At 39.8% G+C, this 27,166-nt stretch overlaps 2 protein-coding genes and 1 long non-coding RNA gene across 5 annotated transcripts; 2 read left to right on the top strand and 1 right to left on the bottom strand.

Annotated features, from left to right (window-relative positions):
* On the top strand, window positions 1-13,396 carry LOC135075253 (sarcolemmal membrane-associated protein). Of its 3 annotated transcripts, none has more exons than XM_063969634.1 (6): window positions 1-121; window positions 371-720; window positions 4,628-4,744; window positions 10,675-10,818; window positions 12,573-12,707; window positions 12,993-13,396. In XM_063969634.1, exons 2-6 carry the CDS (start codon window positions 529-531, stop codon window positions 13,371-13,373), a joined length of 969 nt encoding a protein of 322 aa, XP_063825704.1. In that variant the 5' UTR covers window positions 1-121; window positions 371-528; the 3' UTR covers window positions 13,374-13,396. The 3 variants fall into 3 exon arrangements, with proteins under 3 accessions (XP_063825704.1, XP_063825703.1, XP_063825702.1); XM_063969633.1 differs by having other exon boundaries at window positions 1-192; XM_063969632.1 differs by having other exon boundaries at window positions 1-720.
* On the top strand, window positions 13,392-26,856 carry LOC135075242 (uncharacterized). The gene is made up of 9 exons (XM_063969615.1): window positions 13,392-13,527; window positions 13,868-14,665; window positions 18,153-18,254; window positions 19,430-19,582; window positions 21,241-21,334; window positions 21,464-21,568; window positions 22,316-22,419; window positions 23,106-23,481; window positions 24,926-26,856. The coding sequence occupies exons 1-9, from the start codon at window positions 13,432-13,434 to the stop codon at window positions 25,699-25,701; spliced, it is 2,604 nt and encodes an 867-aa protein (XP_063825685.1). The 5' UTR covers window positions 13,392-13,431; the 3' UTR covers window positions 25,702-26,856.
* Window positions 15,277-17,305, bottom strand: LOC135075582 (uncharacterized). Its single transcript, XR_010258059.1, has 4 exons — window positions 16,767-17,305; window positions 16,190-16,416; window positions 15,707-15,922; window positions 15,277-15,620 (listed from the first exon to the last, which is right to left on the bottom strand). It is a non-coding gene; the product is annotated as an uncharacterized LOC135075582 (long non-coding RNA).
* Window positions 26,857-27,166: the final 310 nt, after the last annotated feature.

Genomic DNA, 27,166 nt, shown 5'->3' with positions numbered 1-27,166 from the left:
TCACGAAGTATTTATCCGATTGACATAACAAAAAAGAAGCGAACAGCTGAATAGCGATTGAATATTTCACTCCCTCACTCAACAAAACAAATGTCCGATTCTTGCGCCCATGGCCCATTTCGTAAGTTCCTCAAATGAGAAATTCGACTAAACGCCTTTTCGTAACGAAATAATTTAGAAATTCGGGCGAAGGTATAATTTTAAATAGTTCTTGTTTTTTAAATAATAGTCGTTTTTGTAACAATTGGAAGTTTCCTTGAAATTAAAATATTCGTCGATACGTCGACGAAAGGAAAAGGAATCAAGTTTCATAAATAATGGTGTTTCAGTTTGCCAGTGTAACAATATTTTTGAGGTGTTTTTATTAAAGGTTTTGCTGTTGTATTCGAGCTAATTTAGACTTCAAGATGGCAGTGAATAGTGTTCATCTTTCGCCATAGCAAGTGATTGCTTATAAATCCATTCGATGTGGTGCTCGTTTGTTGCTGTACGGGGCACGGATGCTGACTCCAGGGAGCGGTTTATGCGATGGTGATAGCAAAGAGCAAGAAAGTTAAACCAATAATGAACAACACGATAAAGAATATGGATTACAATTGGACACCTGGACCAGATCCACCTAACAACCAAGACGTGGGTGTACCCAGGGCAGTCTTCATTCCTCATTCAAATTCGTTGCCATTTGATGAAAGGCGGGTTACTTTGGAACAGCCAGTCAAGGTAAAAATTTCCACAACTAAACATTTAAAAATTTTAGGTTATTATCTTGTTTCAGTTTCCTTAACTTTGCTCATAGTAGCTATAACTTATCATTATACTATTTCAAAACCATACAAATTTCACAAAATTAACTTAACTATTGAATACTTTTTGAAATTAGAGTTTTTTAAACCCATGTTCAAAATTCAAAAGTTACCCCCGGTTTCTGAATTGATATTTTAGCTCATTTTCAATGTATGAACTTTCGTATTTTGTTCGTACCTATGTAAAAATGAGCACAGTCAAGCTAGAAATCTCAATTCAGAAACTAGGGGTCATGTTTATTTATTCAAGTGTTATCACAAAGCATGAAAGCATATGGAATAAGCTTCTAAAATTTAACTCAATTGCAGCTGGGTGTTGGTAGGTATGTAATATAGGTAGATTTTGGACGTCTGCTACATTTATTGAAAATGTAAAAGTACTAAGATATACTTAAACCAACATATTTTTTTCAGCTATCACTGATAGCAAAAATGTAGTAGAGCCTACACTAAGGTGACAAACCAAAACAGACGATACCTAAACCTAGTACCAACTACCAATAGAAAATGTATTCTGTGTGTCGTTATGGACTTCTTGTTTCCTTTGCTAAGATTTAAACTTATAAATACTGCTTTTGGTATAATAATTGAACCAGAAGTTTGAAGACCATTTTATAGTGTTTATAGGTATTCATAGTGTTCTTGAGTATGCCATTACTAATGCCTGAGCAAGTGCGCTGCTCTTTTGTCAAACTAGATAACATAGATCATCTACTATTTGATGTATTTATTTATCTTCTAAATATAAGCAGTTAAGAAGGGAAATATGAGTAAAATTTTACTATCAGAAGAAGTCCATACTAAGTTAAATGTTGGTAATCTGTTGTGATTTAGTCATGTGATCAAATTGTAAATTTTTGTTGCATTAGCTAACTCACCTACTTATTTTTTTCCTTTACTGGCTATCTCTAACAAGAGGAACAGATCTTTATCATGCTATTTTTTAAGGTTTTATCTCCTGGCACTTAAGATATTTTATCATTTGATATTATTTTAAATAATAGCATTTTACTCACAAAGATTTCCACACTAAAACACATTTAAATGATAGTTCAAATCTGATAAGTAGATTATTTTCATATAGGTACCTATGTGACAACAAACAGACTACCCTTTTGAAGTTTCTTATGGGTCCCAGACACTATTTTGTTCTTGTTTGTTCTTTATTTGTTGTTCGTTCACTATTTTGTTTTTTATTTTGTTTTGTTCTTTATTTGTTCTTCCTCATTCTGTATCTGACCTAAATTCTAAAAAATGTTTTTGTAGCTTTTTTAAAATTTTATTTTTGTTTTATTTTATTTAGTTCATACATTTTAACATGGTTTAACACATGATGGGTTAAATAAATTGATAATTTTGACACATTTTCACATCAAAGCCATCAAAATATTTTCAAGTTCCCACAGTGGTGAATAAAAAACGCAAGTTCAATCACCATCAACAAAAAGAAAAATAATAATTTCAACAAACTGACAGACATTTAAATAGTATTAGTACTTAATGATTTTGGGCTAATAATAAGTATTATGCCTATTTACTATTTTTAATTTGCAATTTGTTTCAAAATGTATAAATTTTATTACTTTCAATTTTGATAGATTATTATCTTTATCTTATCACTATCAGTACTATAGAAATAGATAATTCCAATGGGTTATCCAGATATAGGCAGGTATTGACACTTCAGTCAAGTCAATGACCTCTGTAGACTTGTCTCACCACTTGGCAAAGTTATGATCACAATCATACTGCAGAACAATAACTTTTATTAGGTACTATTATTTATACTTATCAGACAAATGGATATTGTTTTGCATCTTAATTTCATTCACCCCATGTAACTAAATAACTAATGAATCAAACTTTATTACATTTATACATTGCTAATAATATACAGCAGCAGTGTGCACAGGTGTAAAAATATTAAAGCCTATTTAACTATGTACTTAAATTTTAGAAGATGATAAACTTAACAATCGGAGCCGCCAGAGCGGCCCTTTGATCTTCTGTTATCTGTATATCAATATCTTAAAGAATTTAATCAATGACAGTATGATTTATTTATTATTAACTACAAAAGAATTTCCAAGCAACAAGTGTTAAATGAGGCGGGCGTCTCGCAGCCCTGCTTAACAGTTCCAATTGCGTCGCATCCTATGCATTTATCTATAAGTCACTTTGTATGCAATCCAGCCACGCCAGTCTGAGGCGAGGGTGTGTGGACGTATGACTCAGCCTGGCCTGACCCGAGGTGCTCGAGACGGCAATTGTGCATTAGCAATTAAATTCAATGAGATTAAATTATGCTATTTCTGACCGCGCATCTGCCGTGGGCTAGACGGAAATATTATCAGTTTCATGTTATTTGAACAGGAAATGTGCGATTAAACAATACTGTATTGTCGGCTGGCGCTGTCCAAGATTGACGAACGGCTTTATTCATTGCGATATAAGGTTATCGGTTTAAATTAAACTTCTCTCACTTTCCTAGAGATTATCGAGAATTTCTTTCTATAGTGCAAAAACTAAGAACTGTTGACGTTCCGGATACGCTGGACGCGCGTATGATTCATATTTAGTTATTTTTGGTACTACCTACCTATAATTTGTATTTATTATTGGTAAACTGATAATACATTAGACTGATAAGTGCACTTCTTGCCCTAAAATAGCTCTGTTACTTTTCCATTCCCACACGGCGTATACTTACAATACGATTAATTTCAATACCGTTCTGGTATTTATGTTCCCTGCCATAAGGCTAGGCATCAGTACGGACAGTGAGTCAATAGATGCGGTGCGTGTGTTAGGGTAATTATGAATGTAACGTAAACGTGATTTGAGTCAATAACAAAGGTATTATGCAACCGAGACATCCACCTACTTCTGTGAACTGTGATGGTGTCTTCCGTTATCCAATGCAATCATCACAACTGTTTGTTTCCCCTTATGTACAATGGTCATGTTTTTACACAGCTACATAAACTCCATTCAAGAAAAGTATCTCTATTACGCGATACCTATACATAAATCTGTCGACAAAAATAGACATGTTGTTTGTAAAAGGCGTGCGAATGCTACTACTGCGTATGATAGGCCTATCCATTAAAAAGTTGCAAGGTTTTTACAACGCAAGTACAAACAGAGAATAGGCCTGCCACAGCACAGCCGGTTTCATGGTAGAAAGTCTGCTTGCTTCTGGTTCATGTTTTTATAAACAATCCAGACTACATGGACAGTGACTTGGTCTAACGTGGAAATATTGTGTTTATGACGACGAGAAATGATAGCGCAGTGTTTTACACTGATTAGGTTTGTGAAGTTCAAAATACCATACCTACGATATAATATTTTAAACATAATAGTCCCGTGAATAGCTGTAGCAACGTTAACTGCTTTGGCTCTGCCAATTAGTGTCAATTGGATGTTCAGCTTTCAACCATTCCAGGATCAATCCTCTCTTCGTTCGGATTGTCCATCTTAAATTTTGTTTTATGACGAATCTTTTTTTTTATGAAGCCCTGTTTGCTGTGTAACTTGCAAATGTAGTAACGTTGAACCTATTGAGATTTATCATGCCATCATTGCTATATTAGACGAAACATATCCACCAATCATAGTTAATGAGACAGCTTGTTAGTAAGATATTTGTTGCACTGTACGGGACTATTCCCACCACTCGTTCCACCGCTGCAACTCCTGAGTAGCCAAGATCTACAGCTTGACCGCCAATAAAAACCCAACCAGTGAAGGCATGTTTGTCCCGGGGGAAAGTTAAACTGTTGTTGCATTGTATTGATGTTCGGTTCATGTTATTGTTTCAGATTGGACGCAACGTGTATCGTGCGACGCCCAGCCCAACGAATACAATATTCGAGTGCCGAGTGCTCTCGCGACACCACGCTACGCTCTATTATGACAAAGGCCACTTTTACCTCGTGGTGAGTAATTAATACATACTATTTATAACGCATTAGTATAATAATATGCTCATTCCGTCTGATAAGGTTTAGGCAGTATTTGCTTTTAATGGCACACCATTCACGAAGGCAGCGAACTAAAAACTACGCTGTCATTGATCGGGAGACTCGCATCCGCAACAAGTGTTTGAGATAGACCGTGTTGCTATTTAGTATGTATCTCATGTCCTTTGATTGAGTCTTTATTGGATTCTCATTTTGCTATTGAGATATAGGATATAGGCATATAAGTCCATATGGTGCAGACAACCGATTTATCCGACTATGCCGTCAAGTTACTAATAAGGAACTTGCTATTGACTGTTGTTTTCCTTGAACAACCGGCAAAGAGAAATAGAGTCCCAATGAACAGTTTCCGTCGATGAAGTCACGGCTTACGATCCTCAGACAGATATCGCAAGGAGAATGTCAATTAGAGCAAAGTGAAATAGAATGATTCACATTCTTCAGGGCCTTATTTCACACAATATTACACAGATAGTTTCTAAGAATCAGCTCGGAAGAAAGTGGATGATATCTAAAGAATCTCTATGATACCCATGTGTTCCAACTCAAGTCCATTATCAAGACGTGACAATTTAAAATTAGATTGCGACAGACGTGCCTGTACTGCCTGTTCATAAAATCTATGCTGATGATGATTTATAAGTGATTGTGCAAACATCAAAGTTTTTTTGAAATGTACATTTTGTACTTTGTTACAAATATCAAAGGAACAAATAGATTTTAATTTATTATAATAAACACAGCTTTGAGCAGTCGTGAGCTGTGTTAGAATAATTGCGTTCTTTTCATGTATAATATGCGCAGCGACTTTCGGGTACCTACTCAGTTCTCACATCTCGTGATTCCACACACGTCAAGGTTGGCATGGTTAATTGTCAATTATTTAAAATATCCTTGACGGTCACTATTATTGTTTTTATGCGAACAAAATATTTACTCAATCGTGTATATCACTATACAAACAAATATGAGTTGGCAAAACGGTCGTTTGTTGCTGACGAGACGGTACTATTACGACACTGAAGTCATCGAATCATCCTACATTCAGAATTATGAAAGAACCTTGGACTGGTTGTGTGGTAAGGCCCAATAACGCGCATTCGACTCTCACTACTTCCGCCCACAGGCGATTTCTATGCGCGTGCGGCTGGTGTCTCGTGCTAATTTGATTCAGTTTACAAAACTACTTCTCTAGTCTTAAGGTTGTTAGTCGACATTCGTTTTGGAGTGTCCGGTCGTTCCTAAGGTCAGCTGCATCGCTACCGGATCTCAGCTTGCTCTGCTCGTCAATACTGAATCTATTGTTTTAAGTTATCTACACTTCGTACTTGAAAGCTGCTATAGTGTGGGATTTTGATGAAGGCCATTCAGTACAACAAATTGTGACTTTCAGGTTGGCAACACCACAACAGACATCAATTACGTACCATGTCACATTACTATTCTGCAAAATAATGTTGATTTCCTTCTTTACTAAAAAAATCCTATTTTGTTTAACACGATTTTACTATATTGTTATTTTTATTTATTACTTATTTCGCATCGTAATCATCGCTGATTAATTCAAGCTATTATTTTTTATGTTTAACACGAGCGTGTGGAGTTTTATCATAACGAAATATGTTTAACAATCGGGCTTATTGCAACGAATGCAATGTAAACTTGTCCTTAGGTAAACACTGGATGCACGGTGCCTAATTCACCACACACAAAAGAATTTATCAGGTGCACTCATACGGTGTTTTGATGCTAAGTTTCTATTCTATATTTTTAGCGGCTAACAATATAAATATACTGTTTTTCTAAGAATGTTCACTAATTTTGTTTTTTAGCTTTCTGTATTCTCTGTTAAAAATAAAAAATACACGTGAAAGAATTATTTCGACACGTCAATTAGTTTCCAAGATATTGAATTTTAAAAGTGCGGGCGGCGGGCGGCCCGCCATTTTATGCGCGTGACGTCATATTACAGTGACTGGCTCATATTTGTATGGGTGGAATCTTGCAAGCTGAATTAAGACCCACTTCCAGGCAACCGATTAAGCTGAAATTTCGCAAACACATGTGATTTGGATGACCATGCAATATTATGATGACATGGAGCTGATCTGATGATGGAGCTGGAAGGTGGCCATAGGAACTCTATAATAAAACGACTTAAATGCATCGAGTTTGGGCTCGTTCGTTTTGTATTGATGAGTATTTTAATTCTATATAGTAATCAGGGTCTGATGATGGAGCTGGAAGGTAATTCGCAATAAAACGACACAATCGCATCAAGTTTGGGTTTGGTTCAATTTTAATTTCTGTGATGGGTCTGGGTGTTAATATGTATAATAAGTTTGTATTTACAAAAAAAAATGTATTTAAGTATGTTTATATCCGTTTTCTAGTGAGCGGACACTGTGAATGTACGTCACGCGGGGTCACGTGACCGTCGGCGGGACTCAATATATAAGCGAACTTTGAATGCCTATAAAATCATAACTACTGGGTATTTTTGAATGAAATAAAAACTAATGTATTTGTAAATGTAAAAGCTTAACTGTAACATAGGTTTCAAGTGATTTTGAATACCTAGTAACATTCTCAATTGCGGATGTTACTGTCGTCCTTCGCAGGTTAAAATAGTTGAAGCGATAACACCGTTTTGTTTAAAACAATTTTGTATTGTATCAACATTACAGATAGTTACGATTGTATAGGGAATGGTTAATATAACTCTATTTTATCAAGTATTTAAATTAATGAGTTCTGATTTATGACATTGATTTCAATATCAGCAATACTGGCAATACTGATGTTGTGCAGACGAAAAACATAAATATCATAAAATTGTTAATTTCTGCTCAGACGATTGATGTTGTAAATTACAATAATTTCTTGTTCATCCATACTATACTTGTGACACGTTATGTAAATTTGACAAACAGGCTTCCAGGTCTCGTTCTGCCGTGTTGCAAGGATACAATACAAGACTATTAGAATGCAATCTGCGAAAATCGAACATACTTACCTGCTATAAACTGGATCGTATATAAACTTTAACCCGGCGTCAATGACGCTGGGTCATTTTGACCCGAGGCATTTTCAAACGTTCATAATTTTTTTTTGCGTCCATTTTGTGGTTCGAGCGTTCGTATAGCTGGAGATAGAACCTCCCTAAATCCATTCCTTCAGTCAACGTATTGTGACTCCGCTTGCGTAGCGAATTACACAGGCTTCAAATTAAAACGGGTCATTATGACCCGGCGTCATCGGTGGCGCGGTGATTCATATTGTACTTTTATTCGCTTGTTTTGTGTTTAGTGCTAGCTTATGTTGTTCTTTTTTAAGTTTTAGTCAAAATGTCTTTGTTAAATGACCCAGCAAGAATGTAGCGTTGCTGGAAGAGCCGGATTCCGAGATTGAAGAATTTCAGGCTATAATAGCCAGAACTTAGAAATGGCAACGAATGTGAAAAGGACGCAAGTAATGGGGACTCAGTCTTCGGATAATCTCGAACTTGCATTAGTACGACGCCGGCAAGTGCGACATGCCACATTTACATGCCCAGACCATTTGATTACATACTGCACCAGTTGCAGCAGTTCCATGGCTCTGAATGATGAAGTAGAAGACTGATCTCATTGTATCTGCATATTAAAAGTTGATTTTATCTCTTTTTCACTATATAACATTGTTGATTCCTATTAATACTAAAAATCTTTACCAAAAACAAAAAATATAGACTCAAATGTGTTTCTATACAAGATTTTTTCATGTTTTGTTTAAAAATTCATAAAAAAATATTTATTTCATATATTCGTTTTATTTTTGTTTGATTAGCTCAGTAAAGAACCCTATATACATAGACAGTAATTAAAATTAAGATTACTTGTACAATTTCCTGAAAAATTATCGATGAAATGTGGGTCAATATGACCCGGGGTCATCGTCTTTGCAATTATTTTCACGTCATTGGCGCCGGGTTAAGCACGTTGAACTCACGAGGCCATTGGAATCTGGATATCTGTCATCAAAAAGTTGTCTATGAATATTAATGATTCTCATGTCCTTCAGTGAGAAAATTGCCATTATACGAGATACCAGACGTGGGTATTGAAATACTTATTAGATTGGTTGCCGTTCCGCTGATTCACTATGAAATAAAGACTGAATGAATTTTCATATCAGTTCACTAATAGTCAGTGTCAAATAGTTGCAATTAATATGTGTTGCGAACTTTTTGGCTACTTTGGGTGTCACGATCTATTTGACGCTGACTGTACCTCTAACATAAGTTTCTGCTTCTGGTTTACTATGGCGCTACTTATTGCATGTAATTCTCCATATTTAAAATGATACGTGTAGGGGAAGCCCGGGCAAGAAGCATAATGTGGGTAAGAAGAATAATCGATTTTACTAAAAACCTACAACACATGGCGCTACTGGACGTTTGCGGGTCTGTAAAACAGCAACACAGCCACGCCATGATAGTTCCACCAAAACAATACGTGCGTGAACTTATTGTCAATTCGAAATCAAAAGTTTTTGGCTGTTTTCTTACGATTTTTGGCAAGGTATGTGTGTTGATTTCTTGTATTACGTATTAAGTGTTGACTTAAAGACTCTGTTTAGTTGATTGCATGTCAAATTAAGTTTAATTTGTGTGTGTTGCTTTTTTTCACCGGTAGAAATTTAACGGGTGGGTATACAACTTTTAAATATTGGTGCTTTGGGCAAGACGGATATGGGCAAAACGGATAGGTAAAGACAGCCATAACTGAAAAGCAGGCCCTAACAAAACCACACATCTGAAAACAAGAACTTCCAAACAAGACTTGTCAATAGGAAAAATGTCCAAAAATAAAAATCAGATGGAGCAAACAAAATATTTATGTTGTGTGCTCAGAAGAATACACTGAACCACCTACCGAGGATTGGATAGAGTGCCATCAATGCAAGAAGTGGGCACACGAGGATTGTACCTTATATTCAGGCATAGGCAGTTATTATTGTGATGATTGCAATGATTAAAGCAGTTATTACTGTACATATCCGTCTTGCCCAGGGGGGTCGGGCAAAATGGATAATTGGAACTTTTTTTTTTAATGACGTTTTTATTGTAGAATTTGTTTAAGTTTCTAAGTTTATTCTTTGCAATTCCAAAGATGATTACCTAAGATACAAATTATTAATTAATAGACTGTTGTTGATTGCATATTTATGTGGTTTTTTTGCCACTTTTCTTAAGGTATTCGTGCTGCCCGGGCTTCCCCTACAAACATAAGTTACATAATGCCGCTTTAATACATGCGACGAAGTCGGCAAGAGTCGTTTGTCACACGTCACTAGGTGTTCGGTATGCTATTGTTACGTTAAGCGCATGTTACACTATTTCACTTGAGTGTAACAGTGAACTATGCCAGTGATAGCACTAAATAATCACGTAAAGGTATATTATACATTTAACTGTGGATGATCTTGCAGAATCAACACCAGTTCCTTACTAAGAGTGGACATAATGTGGTCGGTTATTGATACATATTGTTGTTTGCAACCAATTTGAATTGATTTATATGGCACCAAGTAACAAGGTCGGTATGAAGCGACAATGCCCACAGTCATCGACCTAAGGTGTCAAATGAATTCAACCGAGCTGTAGCTAAGTCATAAGATATTGTCTGGAAATGCATTCAGTTTTTTACCGGAGTATGTTTATAAAAAGATGACGTTCGAATTAACACAGACTTTGGTTTAGTACCGATTCTCGTATACTGAAAAAAAGAGCAAACCGTGGAAACTGTAGTCATGATAATCTGACGTAGATGATGTCACAATCATTAATCATATCACATCAGTGTGTTCTAGCCCTTAGTTACGCGATGTTTGTTTGTTTTCAGGACAATCAGAGCAGCAATGGCACGTTCATCAACAACAACCGGTGCTCGATATCGAAGGAGCAGGAGCCTCACGAGGTGTTCTCTGGCGACGTGGTGCAATTCGGCATACCGGTCGTGGAGAATGCCGTGGGCAATTCGGAGAAGGTGAGTTCTATATTTTTTAGGTGCTTGTGTTTCTGCAGAACGAACAATAAATATACTTTGTTGTAGACGGTACTTAACGAATACAACTTTTTCCCTATTGAAAGACTATTATCTACGTTTTTCCCCTTTTCTATTACAGTTCGTCTTTGTTATAAGCATGTTGCTGACTGAGAATTATATTCTAAATAAGTCTGTATGTCACTTCTCAGGTGACAACATCGTAGATTATATTTTTTGTTGCAAAATAGCGTCTTTTACCACATAATATGCCATTTTGTTTCGTTTGATGTCGTCCTTACAAAAATCGGTCTCATATTAAAATAGAAGATTAGAAGAAGAATTAAACAAAATACCTATCACGTATATAAAATAGTAATTAGGACAACGGTGTATACTAAATATTCCTGCCGACTTTAGCGCTCTGTCTGATAATACGTTATAAATCATGTTTGTTTGTTAACAAGTATGAGGTCATTTGTAAATAGGCAAATGATATAAGTTTTATATTCGACGTTATTATGATATTGCGTTGCAATGGACGCGGCATGCAGGACATTTTGTAGGTCAATATTTTTGAGCAATTAACTTTTCTTTCAACGTTCGTTCTGGTTCGTCAAGTAAATTAGTCGTAACTGTTTACAAACGCCTGGTAAAATATGGCTTGTAGTTAAAAAACTTTAACAAAGACAATGCGGGCTAAAAATGCAGGAACTATTCAAATGACTTTACCAGAATGTTTTTTTTTTTATTTCACATAATGTTCATAGATACTAAGCTAACGATTTCCCAAAAAAAGGAGGTGTTTTTGTAGACTACTTAGCCTGTATGTGTAGTAGTGATAAATTGAAGTTTGTAAATGGTAATCTGTTGTTTTTAGTTTCGTAAATAAAATTAAATTTATCATTAGTAAAAATGCTATGGTATCGAATAGCGTTATGATTTGTTTTGGGCCGAGTAGCGGTACAGTGATAAAAGCATTGTTATTTAGCCACACACGTGCAATATTGCATCAAAGCGCCGAATCGCAGCGTGACGTGAGTCGCATTGTGCCGCGAAAATGTTAGAGCCGGGACATTGTCTACAAACGTCAACGTTTATAGAAACGCTAATAATTTCATGGGAATTGAAAGCAAAGCTGCAGAATTTGATTGTTTGATTGAACGTGCAAATCACGTAAACTACTGGTTCCTTTTCGAAAAAATATTAATTTTTGTGTTGGATAGCCCATTTATCGAGGAAGGCATGACCAATAGGAGCATAGCATCAATGAACAATGTTGAGAAAACGGGAAAAATGTTCAATCGCGCGAATTTTAGCGAAGACCCTTAACCTAACTACAACGCTAACAAGGGAAACGTAACGTGTAGAAACGTCTGTATTTCGCCGAAGCCCTATTTGGCGCCGGAATAATTTCGTGCCAAATTATGTGGCACGTTAACGTTACATTCCTTGTATGGAAAAGAATAGTAGACTCGTTTTCGGTACATTTTCCTTATTTTGTATTCCATTTAATTAGCAAACTGTACATTATCTAGTTATTAGTAACTACTGTAAAATATTCTTCGTTTGTTGTTATTTTAGATTATTTTTATCGTCATAAAAATCGAAGATACGTAGTACGACTTTTAAACGGTAATTAATAGATGCATTATCTTATCAAAACATGACTTCTCTCCAATAGTATTTATTATCCGATTGTACGAGTGGTGTAGCTTAATAATTTGATACTGAAAAAATAATTTAAAATATTGCAGAATACGTTCCCGCCTGTGGTTGCCCTCTTGAAGTTATACCACCCCGATGGCAAAGAAGCGAAGCTCTCTTTCAATCCTACGATGACGACGCCCCTACACCTCAAAGAACTATACCAGCTTAACAACTTCGTCCAGGTATGTAATTCTTTCTCAGTTAAATTTAAAACACAACAATTAATGATTAAATAATTATCCAGTGAGCCAGACCGTGGGAATCTGTGTTTTATTATGTAAACTGTGTGGGTGGTGAAGTGATAATGAAAGGCATTACTATTGTGACTCATGACTATGTGGTTTCCACAATCGTTATTGTTTTAGTGGAATTTTTTACCTTAGTCCCATGTTGAAATATTATTGAAAACTGTTCATTTACTCGAACCTGAAGACTGTATTTAACGTTTGCCATAATTTATGTTTCAGGAAGCGATACAACGTGAGGCGTCTTTAGAAAACCGACTGCGCACGCTTCGCGAGTGCGTTGAGCGAACGCGCGCCGAAGCGCAAGCGTCCTGGGAACTGTTCGTGGGCGAGCAGCGTCTGCTCATGCGCGTGCACACGCTCGAGACCATGCTGTCCGTGGGCAAGCAGCCCGACGCGCACCACGTGGCGCAGCTGCTCAGCGACAAGAGGAACTACCAGGTGACCGACACTAGCGAGCGCAGGCGGCCTGGGAACTGTTCGTGGGCGAGCAGCGTCTGCTCATGCGCGTGCACACGCTCGAGACCATGCTGTCCGTGGGCAAGCAGCCCGACGCGCACCACGTGGCGCAGCTGCTCAGCGACAAGAGGAACTACCAGGTGACCGACACTAGCGAGCGCAGGCGGCCTGGGAATTGTTCGTGGGCGAGCAGCGTCTGCTCATGCGCGTGCACACGCTCGAGACCATGCTGTCCGTGGGCAAGCAGCCCGACGCGCACCACGTGGCGCAGCTGCTCAGCGACAAGAGGAACTACCAGGTGACCGACACTAGCGAGCGCAGGCGGCCTGGGAACTGTTCGTGGGCGAGCAGCGTCTGCTCATGCGCGTGCACACGCTCGTATTATCATCGTTTACCATAGGGGGTAGATACCAATACTCGCTATGCTTGGTAGGCAGGTTAGCAAGCGCACTTTTTTATAGGTTTCGCAAGCAGACACTGCTGCCCATCTCGTGCTGCAGAAGTTTGTCACCGTCTTTACGGCACGCTCGTGTTAGCTAATGTTGAATCTCTCTAACCTTTGTTGACTATTACATCTCTAAGTACTATCTGAAAAGTTTGGAGTCATCCTATTAAACAATGTGTTTATTTGCATCCAGGAAGTGGCGCAAGAGAGCCTACGAGCGGCGCACGAGCAGCGGCTGGCGCTGGAGGAGACGCTGGAGCGCCGCAGCCGCGAGGCCGCCGCGCTGCACCAGCACAACTGCGCGCTGCGCCTCGCCGCCAACAACGCGCTCGCCGAGCTCCAGGTAACTGCACCTCAAGCGGCGCCAGAGAGCCTGCGAGCGGCGCACGAGCAGCGGCTGGCGCTGGAGGAGACGCTGGAGCGCCGCAGCCGCGAGGCCGCCGCGCTGCACCAGCACAACTGCGCGCTGCGCCTCGCCGCCAACAACGCGCTCGCCGAGCTCCAGGTAACTGCACCTCAAGCGGCGCCAGAGAGCCTGCGAGCGGCGCACGAGCAGCGGCTGGCGCTGGAGGAGACGCTGGAGCGCCGCAGCCGCGAGGCCGCCGCGCTGCACCAGCACAACTGCGCGCTGCGCCTCGCCGCCAACAACGCGCTCGCCGAGCTCCAGGTAACTGCACCTCAAGCGGCGCCAGAGAGCCTGCGAGCGGCGCACGAGCAGCGGCTGGCGCTGGAGGAGACGCTGGAGCGCCGCAGCCGCGAGGCCGCCGCGCTGCACCAGCACAACTGCGCGCTGCGCCTCGCCGCCAACAACGCGCTCGCCGAGCTCCAGGTAACTGCACCTCAAGCGGCGCCAGAGAGCCTGCGAGCGGCGCACGAGCAGCGGCTGGCGCTGGAGGAGACGCTGGAGCGCCGCAGCCGCGAGGCCGCCGCGCTGCACCAGCACAACTGCGCGCTGCGCCTCGCCGCCAACAACGCGCTCGCCGAGCTACAGGTAACTGCGCCTTATGTCAAAGTGATATATGCGATTTTGCAACAAAAGAACATTGGCAGAAACCTATGTAGTGTTGGTACCGTCTTTAGACGGAGTGTACGACAATGAAAATATTACCAATTTCTTTGTCTTGATTTATACAACAAAAAATGTAATCATACCATATTTCTACAACTTAAGAATAAAAAGATAAATTCAATGTTATGATAATACGGAACAAGGTTAACAAAACGCTTTGAAGGTTAACAGAACGCTTGAACATGGAGAACAAAACGTTTTAAATGTCAATTGTCATTTTTTGACATGTTTAATCTGACTGATACTGACAGAAAAAAATAATAATGTTTAAAACAACGAAGTGATCAAAATAATATTATCGTTTTATCTTTTATTCAGGATGATTTTAAAGGCAGTTACTTTCTGTTGGATTGATGCTCATTAGATAATACGCATCGCGAGTGCTCGCCTAAACAAGAGATATTCTTTTATCTTTATTTTTCTAAAGATTATTATTTATACACATTCATAAAATAGACAAGGCTTTAATGGGGAACTTTTATTCAAGTCAACATAATAATGCTATCAAGAAGTTTAATAAATAAAAACAAAAGTTAAAATCAATATACTGCTTTATTCAATGTTTATTCTTACAAGAATTCCATCTAACACTTGTGCAGGTGGTGATATATTGTCTAAGTGACGAGCATAGGCTAAATACCATACGATACTCATCACATGTGAGCAACACCCTACTGTCCTCAAACCCACAATACAGTTGCAACAATATCCTATGATGGCACGCCTCCTCATGATTATCTTCCTGTAGTTCATGTGAGTCAGGAGGGTCATCTGTCTCCAACGGTTGGGATGCAGTCTCTGGTGACTCAGAACCTTGCCGTGCTGCTTCATTTGCAAGTTGCCAACAAGCATGGCAAATACTATCCATGAGGTTGATCTAAAAAAACAAATTCATTTAATAGTGAAATGTTCACATTATTTTTCAACAAAAGTGACCTTTTTCTTCTTTCTTAAAGTACTTACATTATTAGGATATATCCAGCTTTTAATGATGTTGATGACATTTTCGTCTTCGTTTCTCAATAAGTAGCCATTGCTATGTAACAAATCTTTGTTGCAATTGACACATGTTGTTAATTCTTCATTTATGTTTCTGGCCTCATCAACCAATTGCTGACGACGGAGAGTTCTCTGAGCGCGTAACCAACATGCGGTACATGCTTGATCACTTTGAGTAATCTAAAACATAACAATATAGATCAAATCCTAGTTATTCTAAAAAAAACGTATATAAAGACATATTTATTGTACGGACACACAGAACAGAGACAATTATTTATTTATTTTATTTTGTTCGGAAAACATACAGTGAAACAATAACAGTCTAAAAACCACTGCTTAAGAAACTACATATACACCATTTACTGTTTTCGCATTTGTGTAACAATAGTATAATTAAATAACGAAAGCCAATTAAGATATTGCCAATTATGGTATTACATTTACCTGTCTTGGATGTATCCACTGTGATATAATAGCAACTATTGGGCCTTCTTCATTTGTAGGAGTTTCTCTCAATATTGTGCGAGAACTGACTGAAAATCGAGCGGCCGCATCCTACACAAATGTTGTGAAGACCAATTAGCCTCTCTTGATTCTCAACAATGTTTGCTCCAGTGACTTGAGCATTTCCAAGTTCCCAAGAGGCATGGCAAATAGTCAGTGTTTGTGATCTGAAACAAAAAAGGAGAAGTGATAATATACATAAATAACTAGCCTAAAAATCTTCGAGAAAGGATTTTTGAAATCAGTCCAGCAGTGAATTATATCCAAATAACTTGTCAATAGATCTTTAGCTGATAAAATGTTCAGTCCAAGATCAGTCAACTCATTTGATATGATTGAAATTGGATTAAATACATTCTACCGACAATGGATATTTCAATAAACCATTGGTGACAATCTGTACATTTCCCAATGTAATAACTATAATATTTTTGAATACTAACGTACTGAGGATAAAACTGATGAAAAGCGGTTTTTATTGCTTTTAAAACAATGAAGTTTGAAATCTTTCTCTTACCTCTCTTGGATATGTTCACAGTCTCATAACTTCTGTAAGAGCCTCACTCTCTTCCAGGAGTAGATGCCGCCTAATTCGAGTCACTCGAATATCGCAGTTGATGCAGCGTAGAAGAGACATGGTTACAAACAGATCACAATACACAAACAAGCATCCTTTCGCTAAGATAGTATCACAATACTAAAGAAAAGACAGGGGGAGGCATAGGGTGCTCTCAACTCGACTGTTCTTTACTTTGCAAGTAGGTAGGTATACCATAAACAGCACTTTATGATCACACCGAGACGACGAAACGTTGGAAAACCACCAAACGATGGAATGTAAACAAAGAACTGATTTGACAGTTGTTGTACTTGTATGTCAGTCGCGTGACGTACCTTGACGTAATGCAATGTACGATACATTGGAGTAATCGATAATAATCAATAGCCTCCATTTATTCCTCATAAATCTAATTAGCATAATATATTATTAAAATGAATATAAATAGAGCTAAACCGATAATTATATTCACTTTGTTGATTGTATCAATGGTTTTATAGATCTTAAAACGATATCTGAATAATTGGTAAAGTAAGTTAATCGATAATCGAATTATCTGATTGAATAAAATAGTTGTAGGTTACGGCCCTAAAGAAAAGGGTCCTATTGCGTTTTATTATTGCATATTCAGGTAAGCGTTTTGTTAGCAGTATTCAAATGAAAACAAAAGTTATGTTTTCTTTATTCTCGAAAGTTGTGGAAAATCATAAAAATACGTAAAATAAGTGTCCAAGTATCGAGTATATAATATCAAGAAATCAACTCCGTACATCTTCAATTTTACTGGGTACCATGCCTGCCATTGTTCTTTCCAACTTTACTTTGCTGTACATTAGTACCGAACCATAGTAGCAGCAGGGCTACTCTCATCAACGTTTGCGAAGTTTCAAATGTTTTCGTGGTTCACGTGCAAAGTGAAGTGCAAGCATGAGGTGCAGCTGAAGAGTGACCCTGCATGGTACATACTGACTTTGTTTAGTCAACGTGTGGTTCCTTCCGGGGCGCATACAGCTATACACAGCTGATCTCGAGAGGTGTCTAAAAACCTGACAAAAAAGATTTTTATGTGAATTTTAGCTTTTCTTACTAAGGCCTGATTTTTCAATAGCCGGATTACCTTTACCTGAAGAATAAGTTTGGCATATTGACAGTTTCAGTGTGGGAAATATGTCAAAATGACAAGTTTATTCTTCAGTTTAAATATGTGTATCTGACGATTGAAAAATCAGCTATAAGATGAATAATGTATTTGTCACCCGTATTTTACTGATTTTTTTTAATTATTGCCCCTAATCTGATGTAATGTATAATAATCTAACACATATTTCATTTTGTGTCCCGCAGAAGCTGGCAGCGCGGTGCGAGCGCAAGATGTGCGCGGCGCGGCTGGCCATCAGCGCCGCGGAGGAGCGTGAGCTGGCCGTGCGCAGCCACCTGCCGCTGGCAGTGAGTACTGACGAATTCAACTTTATTTCATAGGCTTAAGGCGCAAAGTCCGTTGAGGCGGTGAGTGGTCTAGTAGAGGAGCTGGAGGCAAATGTTTGCGCCACTAAGCTACCGTATATCATCCCAACTAATATTATAAATGCGAAAGTAACTCTGTCTGTCTGTCTGTCTGTTACGCTTTCCCGCTTAAACCTCGCAACCGATTTTGATGAAATTTGGAATAGAGATAGTTTGAGTCCCGGGAAAGAACATAGAATAGTTTTTATCCCGGTTTTTGAAACAGGGACGCGCGCGATAAAGTTTTTCTGTGACAGACAAAATTCCACGCGGGCGAAGCCGCGGGCGGAAAGCTAGTACCGTATATAAACACACGAAACGCGAGCTTTCCTTCGAATTTCAAACCTCGGGATGCAAAAGTCGGGGGTGTCACGAATGTGCCGCAGTAACGAACGGACGTCGGTGAACTAGTGTTGAAAATGACTAAAGTCAATTTGACTGACCGTCATTTACGGTCAAATTGGTCAAAAACTAGTCATTAACTGTCAAAAATTGTCATTTTCAGTCAGTTTGATTTGAAATGAAAATTATATTGTATAAAACCAGCTTTTGCCCGCAACTTCGCCAACCTGAAATTAAAGTAACTGAAACTGACTGAAATCTACTAATCACAAAACAACACGCATTTTTATCATATTCCATTCACAAAGTATTTTGTTTGTCAAATAAAAAAAAATACAGTCACAAAACATTCACAAAAATAGATAGAAATTCTAAGTAGGCAGATGTAATTACTGTAGGTGGGCAGCCCTATCGCATGTTGTCATTCTGTGAGTACCACGCGGCTATTGACATTTATTTCAAAAATATGGCCGAGTTGGAATACTGTATGTATAGATAGTATTACTTACCGTGTCTAAGCCAATGTAGTTATTCGATTTCAACGTTATTTCATGGGCTTAGGACGCAGACCCTAATTGGTCCTGAAGGGGAGGCGATTGTTTGCGCCACTCCACCACCGCGAACAGTTTCTATGCGGTTCATGATAATGACCGCTTAGTGGGTTCTCTGTGCTAACATAGTGAACGCCTTGACCAATGACACTAGCACAATCGTCTAGCAACTAGTCTAAGCGCATTAGGCGACCAAGATTCATAATCAAAATATTCTTGTTACAGTATTCAGTACAAAATGGCGAAGCCAAAATGCTGGTTCTCAGCACCGACAGTAACAAACTGCAAGAGGCGAAGCGCGGCGGCTCTCTCGAAGACGCCGTGCGCGCGCTGCCTGACTACATCAAGCTGCTGTTGCCGCAACAGCTTCTCAACAAGGTTAGTCCTCACATGCTTCTGTTAAGTCGGGTCTCCAGCGCGTGTTATGCCCTAAACAATCAACAAAAACATTATCAACATTCAACAAAATTGCCTACAAAAAATGACGTTGTTTGTTGATTGTCTAGGGCAGTGTTTTTCAACCTTTTTCACGACTGTTCGCAATTTTTTTTATGCATTTTATAATGTTGCAAAGATGTTTGTAGAGACAGAATACTTCAATCTAGACAACATTTGCATAATTAGATTTCGGATTAATCTGTCTTTATAAGAATTTTTTTTTACTTAGGCAGTTTTTATGACCTCTCGCGACCCCCCCTATAGAGGCTTCGCGGGGGTCGCGACCCACAGGTTGAAAAACACTGGTGTAGGGCAAAACACGCGCTGGAGACCTGGCTTTAGACTACCATAAGGCCCCGATTCCACCAAGGCGGAGCAGAGCGGAGAGGTGTTTTGAATGACCAATCAGATTTAATTATTTCTACATCTCTCCGCTCTGCACAGCACCGCTCCGCGCCGCACCGCCGCCGCTGTCAAATTCTATAGAAGAATTAGTCCGCCCGACACATATCCTCTCTTCTCCGTCCCGCTCCGCCTTGGTGGAAAACGGGCCTAAACTGCCACCTGCCATTGCCGACGCCAATGTATCGGGCCTTAATTTAATTATATTACACGATAGTTCGTTAATTAAACAAAGACCTCATGAAATTAGCAGGAAAGCGCAGGCCACTACCAACCGGTCATTGTGGAAATCATTGGGAGTGGCTGAAAAGATTATGATGATTAGTTAGTTAATTTTATGTTTCATCAGAATTATAATTATTTACTTTCAACATCCAGAACCTAATTACGTCGCATCGATATTATCTGAAGGGAATATTCCATCGCTTGAGCTGTCGGAAACAACTGGATCATTGCACTTGCATATTTTCTCACAGTATTACGCGCTTAATGGAGCGTGAAATTCAGCATGCGATTATGTTGCTCTTGATTAATATGTACTGGCAGTTGATGGGCTAGACATGTTCTTGTGTAGCATAAATTAACCTAAGAACTCTATGCTATATACCTCATTTTACTCCAAAATATGTATAATTGTATACAAAATATAGGGCTCTAAATCAACCAAGACTGAATTGTCATGGGAATGGCAAAATCATTATTAAGTAAGCAAAATTTTGTATAAAAATACTCTGGTATTTATTTAAAAACAATGTGGCAATAAGTTAAACAATAAGGCACGCACGTAGTAACAATTCCTGTATATTAAACGATACATGTGCCTCAATATTTTGTGCACTCGTCATGAAAATATAGCTTGTCTAAATCTTACACCTAATTGCTCGTGAATTGGGCACTGTAATTACCTATATTTCATAAGCAAAATGTCTAGAAATCTGGCCTTAATTATGACAAGACTCGCTCATTGTAGTTTTATTAATTTGTTGTCTTATGCCAACATTTTGTATCATAACCTTTATAATATAAAAGTTATAAATAACAGTTATTGGATTAATAAATAAAAAGGAAACTCAATTTATTTCTCAAAGCTTGCCGTCGCAAAGTATTTTTATTCATAATTTAATTCTGAAGAGTTTAACGTACAAGTTTATGTGTATTTTTTCCTTGCGATATTAATTTACATCTCTCCTTTCTAGGTTGGCATAAAAGTGATATCTGCTGAGGGCAAGTCGGCAAAAGAGTTCGATTTGATACTGAAAAAGAACAACATTTACAACTCCGAAGCCAGGGGTGAGTGACCTCGTTTTTTACGCGCTATTAATATTCGTAAAAGGCAAAGTTGCTTGTGCTTTGGATTGTGAACTCTAACGTTTGGACTTTAGATAGAATTTTAAAGTGATGTAGATGTTTTGTATGCAGAAAAGCAACAGGCGGAAGAAGGCGGCGTCGGAGGCAGCGGCGAGGAAAAGTCTGGGGAGCCCGACTCTTGCACGGACGATGAGAAACAATCGCGTTTGAATCATGGTAATTTTGGTAATTCTTTCAAAGGATTTTGCGAAAACTTTGCAGTTATTTGAGTTTAGTAGAAGTAAGAATAAGGGTGCGGCAAAACGACCATTATTATTGTTTTTAGTCTGAACTCTTTGTCTTCAGTCAATTTCAACTACATCAATACTATGGATGTACTCAAATTAAATCACTTTTGTTCGGCTTCACTCAATCTTAGTCGTTCTTAATTAATATTTGTATTTAGTAGATGTCATACCTACTGATTAATATATGTTTTTAACCATGGTATGTATAGTATTTTCTGCAATTATAATATCGATTATTAAAGTTAAAAATCAAATAAGTAATTTCAGAAAGTTTCTCTGACGCTGCCTTCTTCACGGATCTAATAAATAAAACGTAAATCAAAGAGCAGATCGAGAGATTTTTCATAAAATATGCCTTTATTTTTTTCAAACTCATTTTAACTCGATTTCACACGCAGCAAAATGAGCCAATTACTTCTAATAATTGTAAGCTGTGTTAAGTTTAACTAAGCGTCAGGCTGCTCGCCAGCGTGGGCAGTGTAAGCCAAATCCTCAATTTGCCTCTGGTACATCAGAAAAGGGATCTTTTCCTACGGACTAAATGACCTGTAAGCCTCGGAGGCGCGTTGCGATAATCGGTTATCACGCCATTTTATCGATTTTCCCCGTACATTTTGACGTCGATAAGAGTCATGGCGCGCGTCCTAGCCCGGCTGATGATGATGTTCCGTTGCAGAGCCAGGACACGAAGACAGCCCCAGCCCGCTGGACGGGGAGCTTCGCCCCGACAACAACGCCAACTCTACCTACAGCGAGTCCGACAACAGGGAGGAATCGCCGGTGAGTTAATAATCCTAATTATTATTATTGACGGGGTTGCTACCATGTTCCTTAATTTTGAGTTTCCGACATTTCGGCACTGTAGCAACCCCGTCAGTAATAATAATTATGATAGTGACCATGAAAGCTTAAAACAATATAGAGTTAATAATCCATTCGATTGAGCTATAGTTCTTGCAACCAACGAAGGCGAGTGAGCTTTACTTGTGTGTGTACGTGTACATACACATAACGACAGTGCAATGTCTATCAAAACTTATGAAAAACGAAAAGTAGCGAGCCACGTGTAAAGCTCACTCGCCTTCGTGAATTGCAACAACTATAAATCTTTATCTGTTACTTCCATAGCTCCAGTGATTTTCTTTGAACTAGTGTAGATGGCGCTGTTATTTACTTCATTGCAGTGGTGTGTGATATATTTTGTGTTAGACTGGAATTTATTGCCTGCGTTATGCAATGGCTTTCATTCTTTTATTATTAGTTGACTTAGTATCATCACTATTATGCCTCTTTATCTACGTAAATACGTAGAATATTGTTTTGTAATGTACTATGAATAGTATGGATATAGGCCTCTACTTTTGCAATCTGGCAGGAAGTTTATCATGAAGAAAATGCAATATCTTTTACATAGGCAAAGATAAATAAAAAACAGTATCTATTAAAAATATTCTTTATTTCCTCAGAGTAAAGCTGGTGTCGAATACGCAAACATCCTCCGCGTGATGGCCGGTCTCAACGAAGAGATCAAGGTCCTTCGCGAGCGTCTCAACGTCACCAGCTCCGAGAACGAACAGCTGCGGACCGTCCGCGACGAGCTGCTGGCGGCCCAGGGCGACGCGCGCGACGAGCCGCCCGCCGTGGAGCCCGAGGACGCCGCCGCCTACAGGGCGCGCATCGCCGACCTGCAGGTACCTAGCCTCAACCACCAGCTCCGAGAACGAACAGCTGCGGACCGTCCGCGACGAGCTGCTGGCGGCCCAGGGCGACGCGCGCGACGAGCCGCCCGCCGTGGAGCCCGAGGACGCCGCCGCCTACAGGGCGCGCATCGCCGACCTGCAGGTAACCCTTAAGCGTGGTTCACACAGCGATAATCGCGCGGTTGCTGGGCAGCTCTCGTACATTTGCATCAAACTATAACCGCACAATAAGGCTTTAAATAGGCCTGACAAAAATATTTTCATTATAGGTCTATTAACTCAGTCAGTGCCTGAGTTATGAGAGTGGAACGGGAGGGTGTTTTTGAGACGTCAAACGTCTGGCAAGACTTTAGATATGCTTCAGATTTGTATGCTCTGTCACATCATAATATTATGTTAATGTCACCCCTCCCTTACTACTCCCATACCCAGGCACTGACTGAATTAAGCACTTGACCGCTAGTTTTCAACCGTATCTTCACAACATAAAGTTCAAATTAATGTGGGAAGCATAATATTATGTCCACGGCTTGCCTAAGGGGTAATTAGCCTTGAGCGTCACCAGGGAGTGCGCTAGGGCGAGCGGTTAGAAAGTCTGTGACGAACTGCTGGCGGCCAGGGCCGTACTGCGAGCGTAAACCACTACGGGCATTGCTTTTATGACTTCTCAGATCTGAAAAGCAAAAGTAAAATTTTGAGATTTATTGATCAGAAGGAAGCACGGACAGCACAATTAAATCGAGAATGCAGTTGTATTTTTCAACTATAAGTAAATAAATAAATAAATAAATAAATTCTTTATTGAATAACTTATTGACAGTTTTTAACAATAGGCTATTATTAAACTATAATAGGTAAAAGTACATACGTGCCTGAACTAAGAATTATAATTCCTGTATCTCAGGCAAAAAAAGGCTTACATTACTTTATTAATAGAACTATTTCTAGCAAAATATATAATCTAATATTTATACATAATAATATATAATTAAAAATTAAAATCTACACAAGTTACATTTAAGATTTAAAATCAATACAATGTGCTACATAATATTGCTTGTTCTACATACTTTATTAAAAACATCCAACATACAGTGTCTGCGTAAACAAAAATAATAAACTGGGTCACGCTCAATGTTGCAAAAATCATACAAGTTATTTATGTTTACTCTAGATATACTTAAATGAAATTCTGTTTGTTAAGGTAGATTTGATAAAAGGTTAGTGATTAAGTGACTGATGAATCATAAACAAGCAATAAGAGTTATGGATCTGTAATTTTTGTCAATAAATAAGTAGAAAGTGAGAGCTGAAATTTCATAAAATCATTTGTATTCTGAATTACATTTTTTATGAGAATAAGAGTTCCGAATAAGAGTTGTGCTCTTATATGTAATAATTTTAGTATTTTTTATATTTTATGTGTGTATACAATTTGTACTTAGGTACATATTCCATGCATACAAACTACATTAATTGAATAAAAATTCGTGTAGGATTAGGCGAGAAAAAATGATAGAAAGTCAAGCTCCATTTAAAGTGGACGTCAGTCATATACGTCAGTTAAAAATATTTTTCGTTCGCAGGCCCAGCTCACGCGGTCGACGGTGGCGGAGGAGGCGAACCTGGCGGAGATCCAGCGGCTCGCGTCCAACGCCGCCGAGCTGCAGGCCGAGCTCGCCTTCCGCCCCACGCGCGCCGACGCCGACCAGCTCGCCGCCGAGCTCGCCGAGCTGCGCGCCGAGCTGCTCGCGCGCCCCGCCCCCGACCCCGCGCCCGCCTCCCCTCCCGCCCCCGCGCCCACCGCCGACAAGGCCGTCGACACCGCCGACGAGCCCCCCGCCGAGAACATCGACGCGCGCCAGATCTCCGCCGAGATCGACGAGATGTTCCGCCTCGACTACGACGACGAGGACGAGGAGACCGACTCGGCCGTCACCGAGATCACGAAGGACGAGCGCTCGCTCGACGCCGACGCCGACACCGCCGCCGGCGAGTTCGTGCGGCTCGACGACGAGCGCCGCCTGCAGGTCACGCTGCGCAACGGCTCGCTGCACGCGCTCGAGGAGGAGCTGGTGCGCGCCAAGGAGCGCTGGGCCGAGGTGGCCGAGGAGCGCGCGCGCCTCGCCGCGCAGCTGGCGCAGCTGCAGGACAAGCCCGTGGCGCGCCTCAGCCTCGCGCACGTGCTGGCGCTGCTGGTGCCGCTGCTGGCCGCGTGCCTGTACTACGCGCTGCTGCCGCTGCTGTCCTGATTGACGGCCACGTGGGACCCGCCCGGGTACGCGTAGCCCGCGCCCGCGCCCGCGCCGTGCGGACTCCCCTCGACTCTTTGCTCACTCTCCCCCTCGAACCTCCTTCGTGACGAGCGAACACGAACTCTCCGGACCGACTCGCGCCGCCTCCAGTACCTGTTCGAATATTACGCGCCGTCGTCGGCCGAGGGCTTCGGTGTATTTATGGATTAGAGTAATTTTAGTAATATGTTATAGATGTCGGTTTAATTCACGCCTTCGGCCCGGTGAATGCGTTTATAATGGCGGCGCGGGCGGGCGCGGCTCGCGGAGTGCCATCGCCAGCGTCGCGCCGCGGGTGTCGGTGCGCGTTGTTATCGCATGTATATACCCTAGTGTTGTTTCTGTAAAAAGTGTCGGTATCGTATTTGATAGATATAAATTGATTGTTGATATCTGCCATAATAAATAAATGTAAATTTTATATTAAGGCCTAACGACTGTCCTAAGTTATAAAATTATTGTTGTACGAGGTTTATCGAAATTTTCAGCCGAGCGGCGCCGGGACTGCGGAGCGTCCCGTTCCCTTGTTGACTGTTTTACAATATTGTAGTGTGTTACCGCCGAGTGGCGCTACATATCATTGCGTAGGTTATCGACCGTGGGCATTTACTCGTCGACCACTTGGCAGTTGCTCTTCGAATCGTTTGCATTTTTCTAGTCTTTAGAATCGAGGTAGACTTGGTTGCATGACTTTTTGTGCTCCTGTGTTTTTTACACTGTCTTTTAGATCTTATTTACAAATAAAAATGATCAGTTAACGACGGTCAGTTTTCTTGCGCATTTAACGTGCATCTCTGACATTTCATACGTTTGTCGATAGCGTTGTCTTTGGGTTGTAACTTGTAGTGGCGGACTCACGGGGCCGTCAAGCCGTGGCTGCGCTGGCTCGCTTAGCTCTGTGATGTGAAGGCCAATAGATAATTTTGTAACAAACTTGTATAACTAACAATTTATTATAATATCTCTAGAATTATATAACTTTACCACGTTGAAGTCCACAGTCTTTAAATATTTATTATTTTATTGTTGCACTGATTTTGTTATGTTCAATGTTTTATTTTGTGTTTAAACCTTACTGTAAATAGATTGTATCTTATACTCTTTAATTTTAGTTTCCGTCTGTCGAAGACTTTTATGTTGTATTTTATGGAGTAAAATTAATAATGCATTCAATGTGGATGTACTGATAAATTTATTGGAAATAATATTGATTTGTTTAAAAATGCTATTTTCTTTATAATCCTAAAAATACCATTTAAATTAACTTTAAGTATTGAAAATAGATAATGCTAGTGAACGTTTATTCTAATGGACGTTCACAAAAGTGTGGTGTTTCGGAGAGAACAACAAATGAAGTCAAGCATTGCGTTGGTATGACGCAGGCGCAAAATAATAGGCTGACTAACGAGATACGTAACTGCGCTGCGACGCGCAACTTCTATTTATAACGACCCACGAAAGCGAGAAACGGAAGACAATTTATTAATGTTCTCACTCGTTCTTTACACGTTTGGTAGTTTTATTTGCGAAGGA

This window comes from Ostrinia nubilalis, chromosome 10 (assembly GCF_963855985.1).
Source record: "Ostrinia nubilalis chromosome 10, ilOstNubi1.1, whole genome shotgun sequence".
NCBI classification, from domain to species: Eukaryota; Metazoa; Arthropoda; class Insecta; order Lepidoptera; family Crambidae; genus Ostrinia; species Ostrinia nubilalis.
This window is presented reverse-complemented; position numbering and strand designations above follow the sequence as displayed.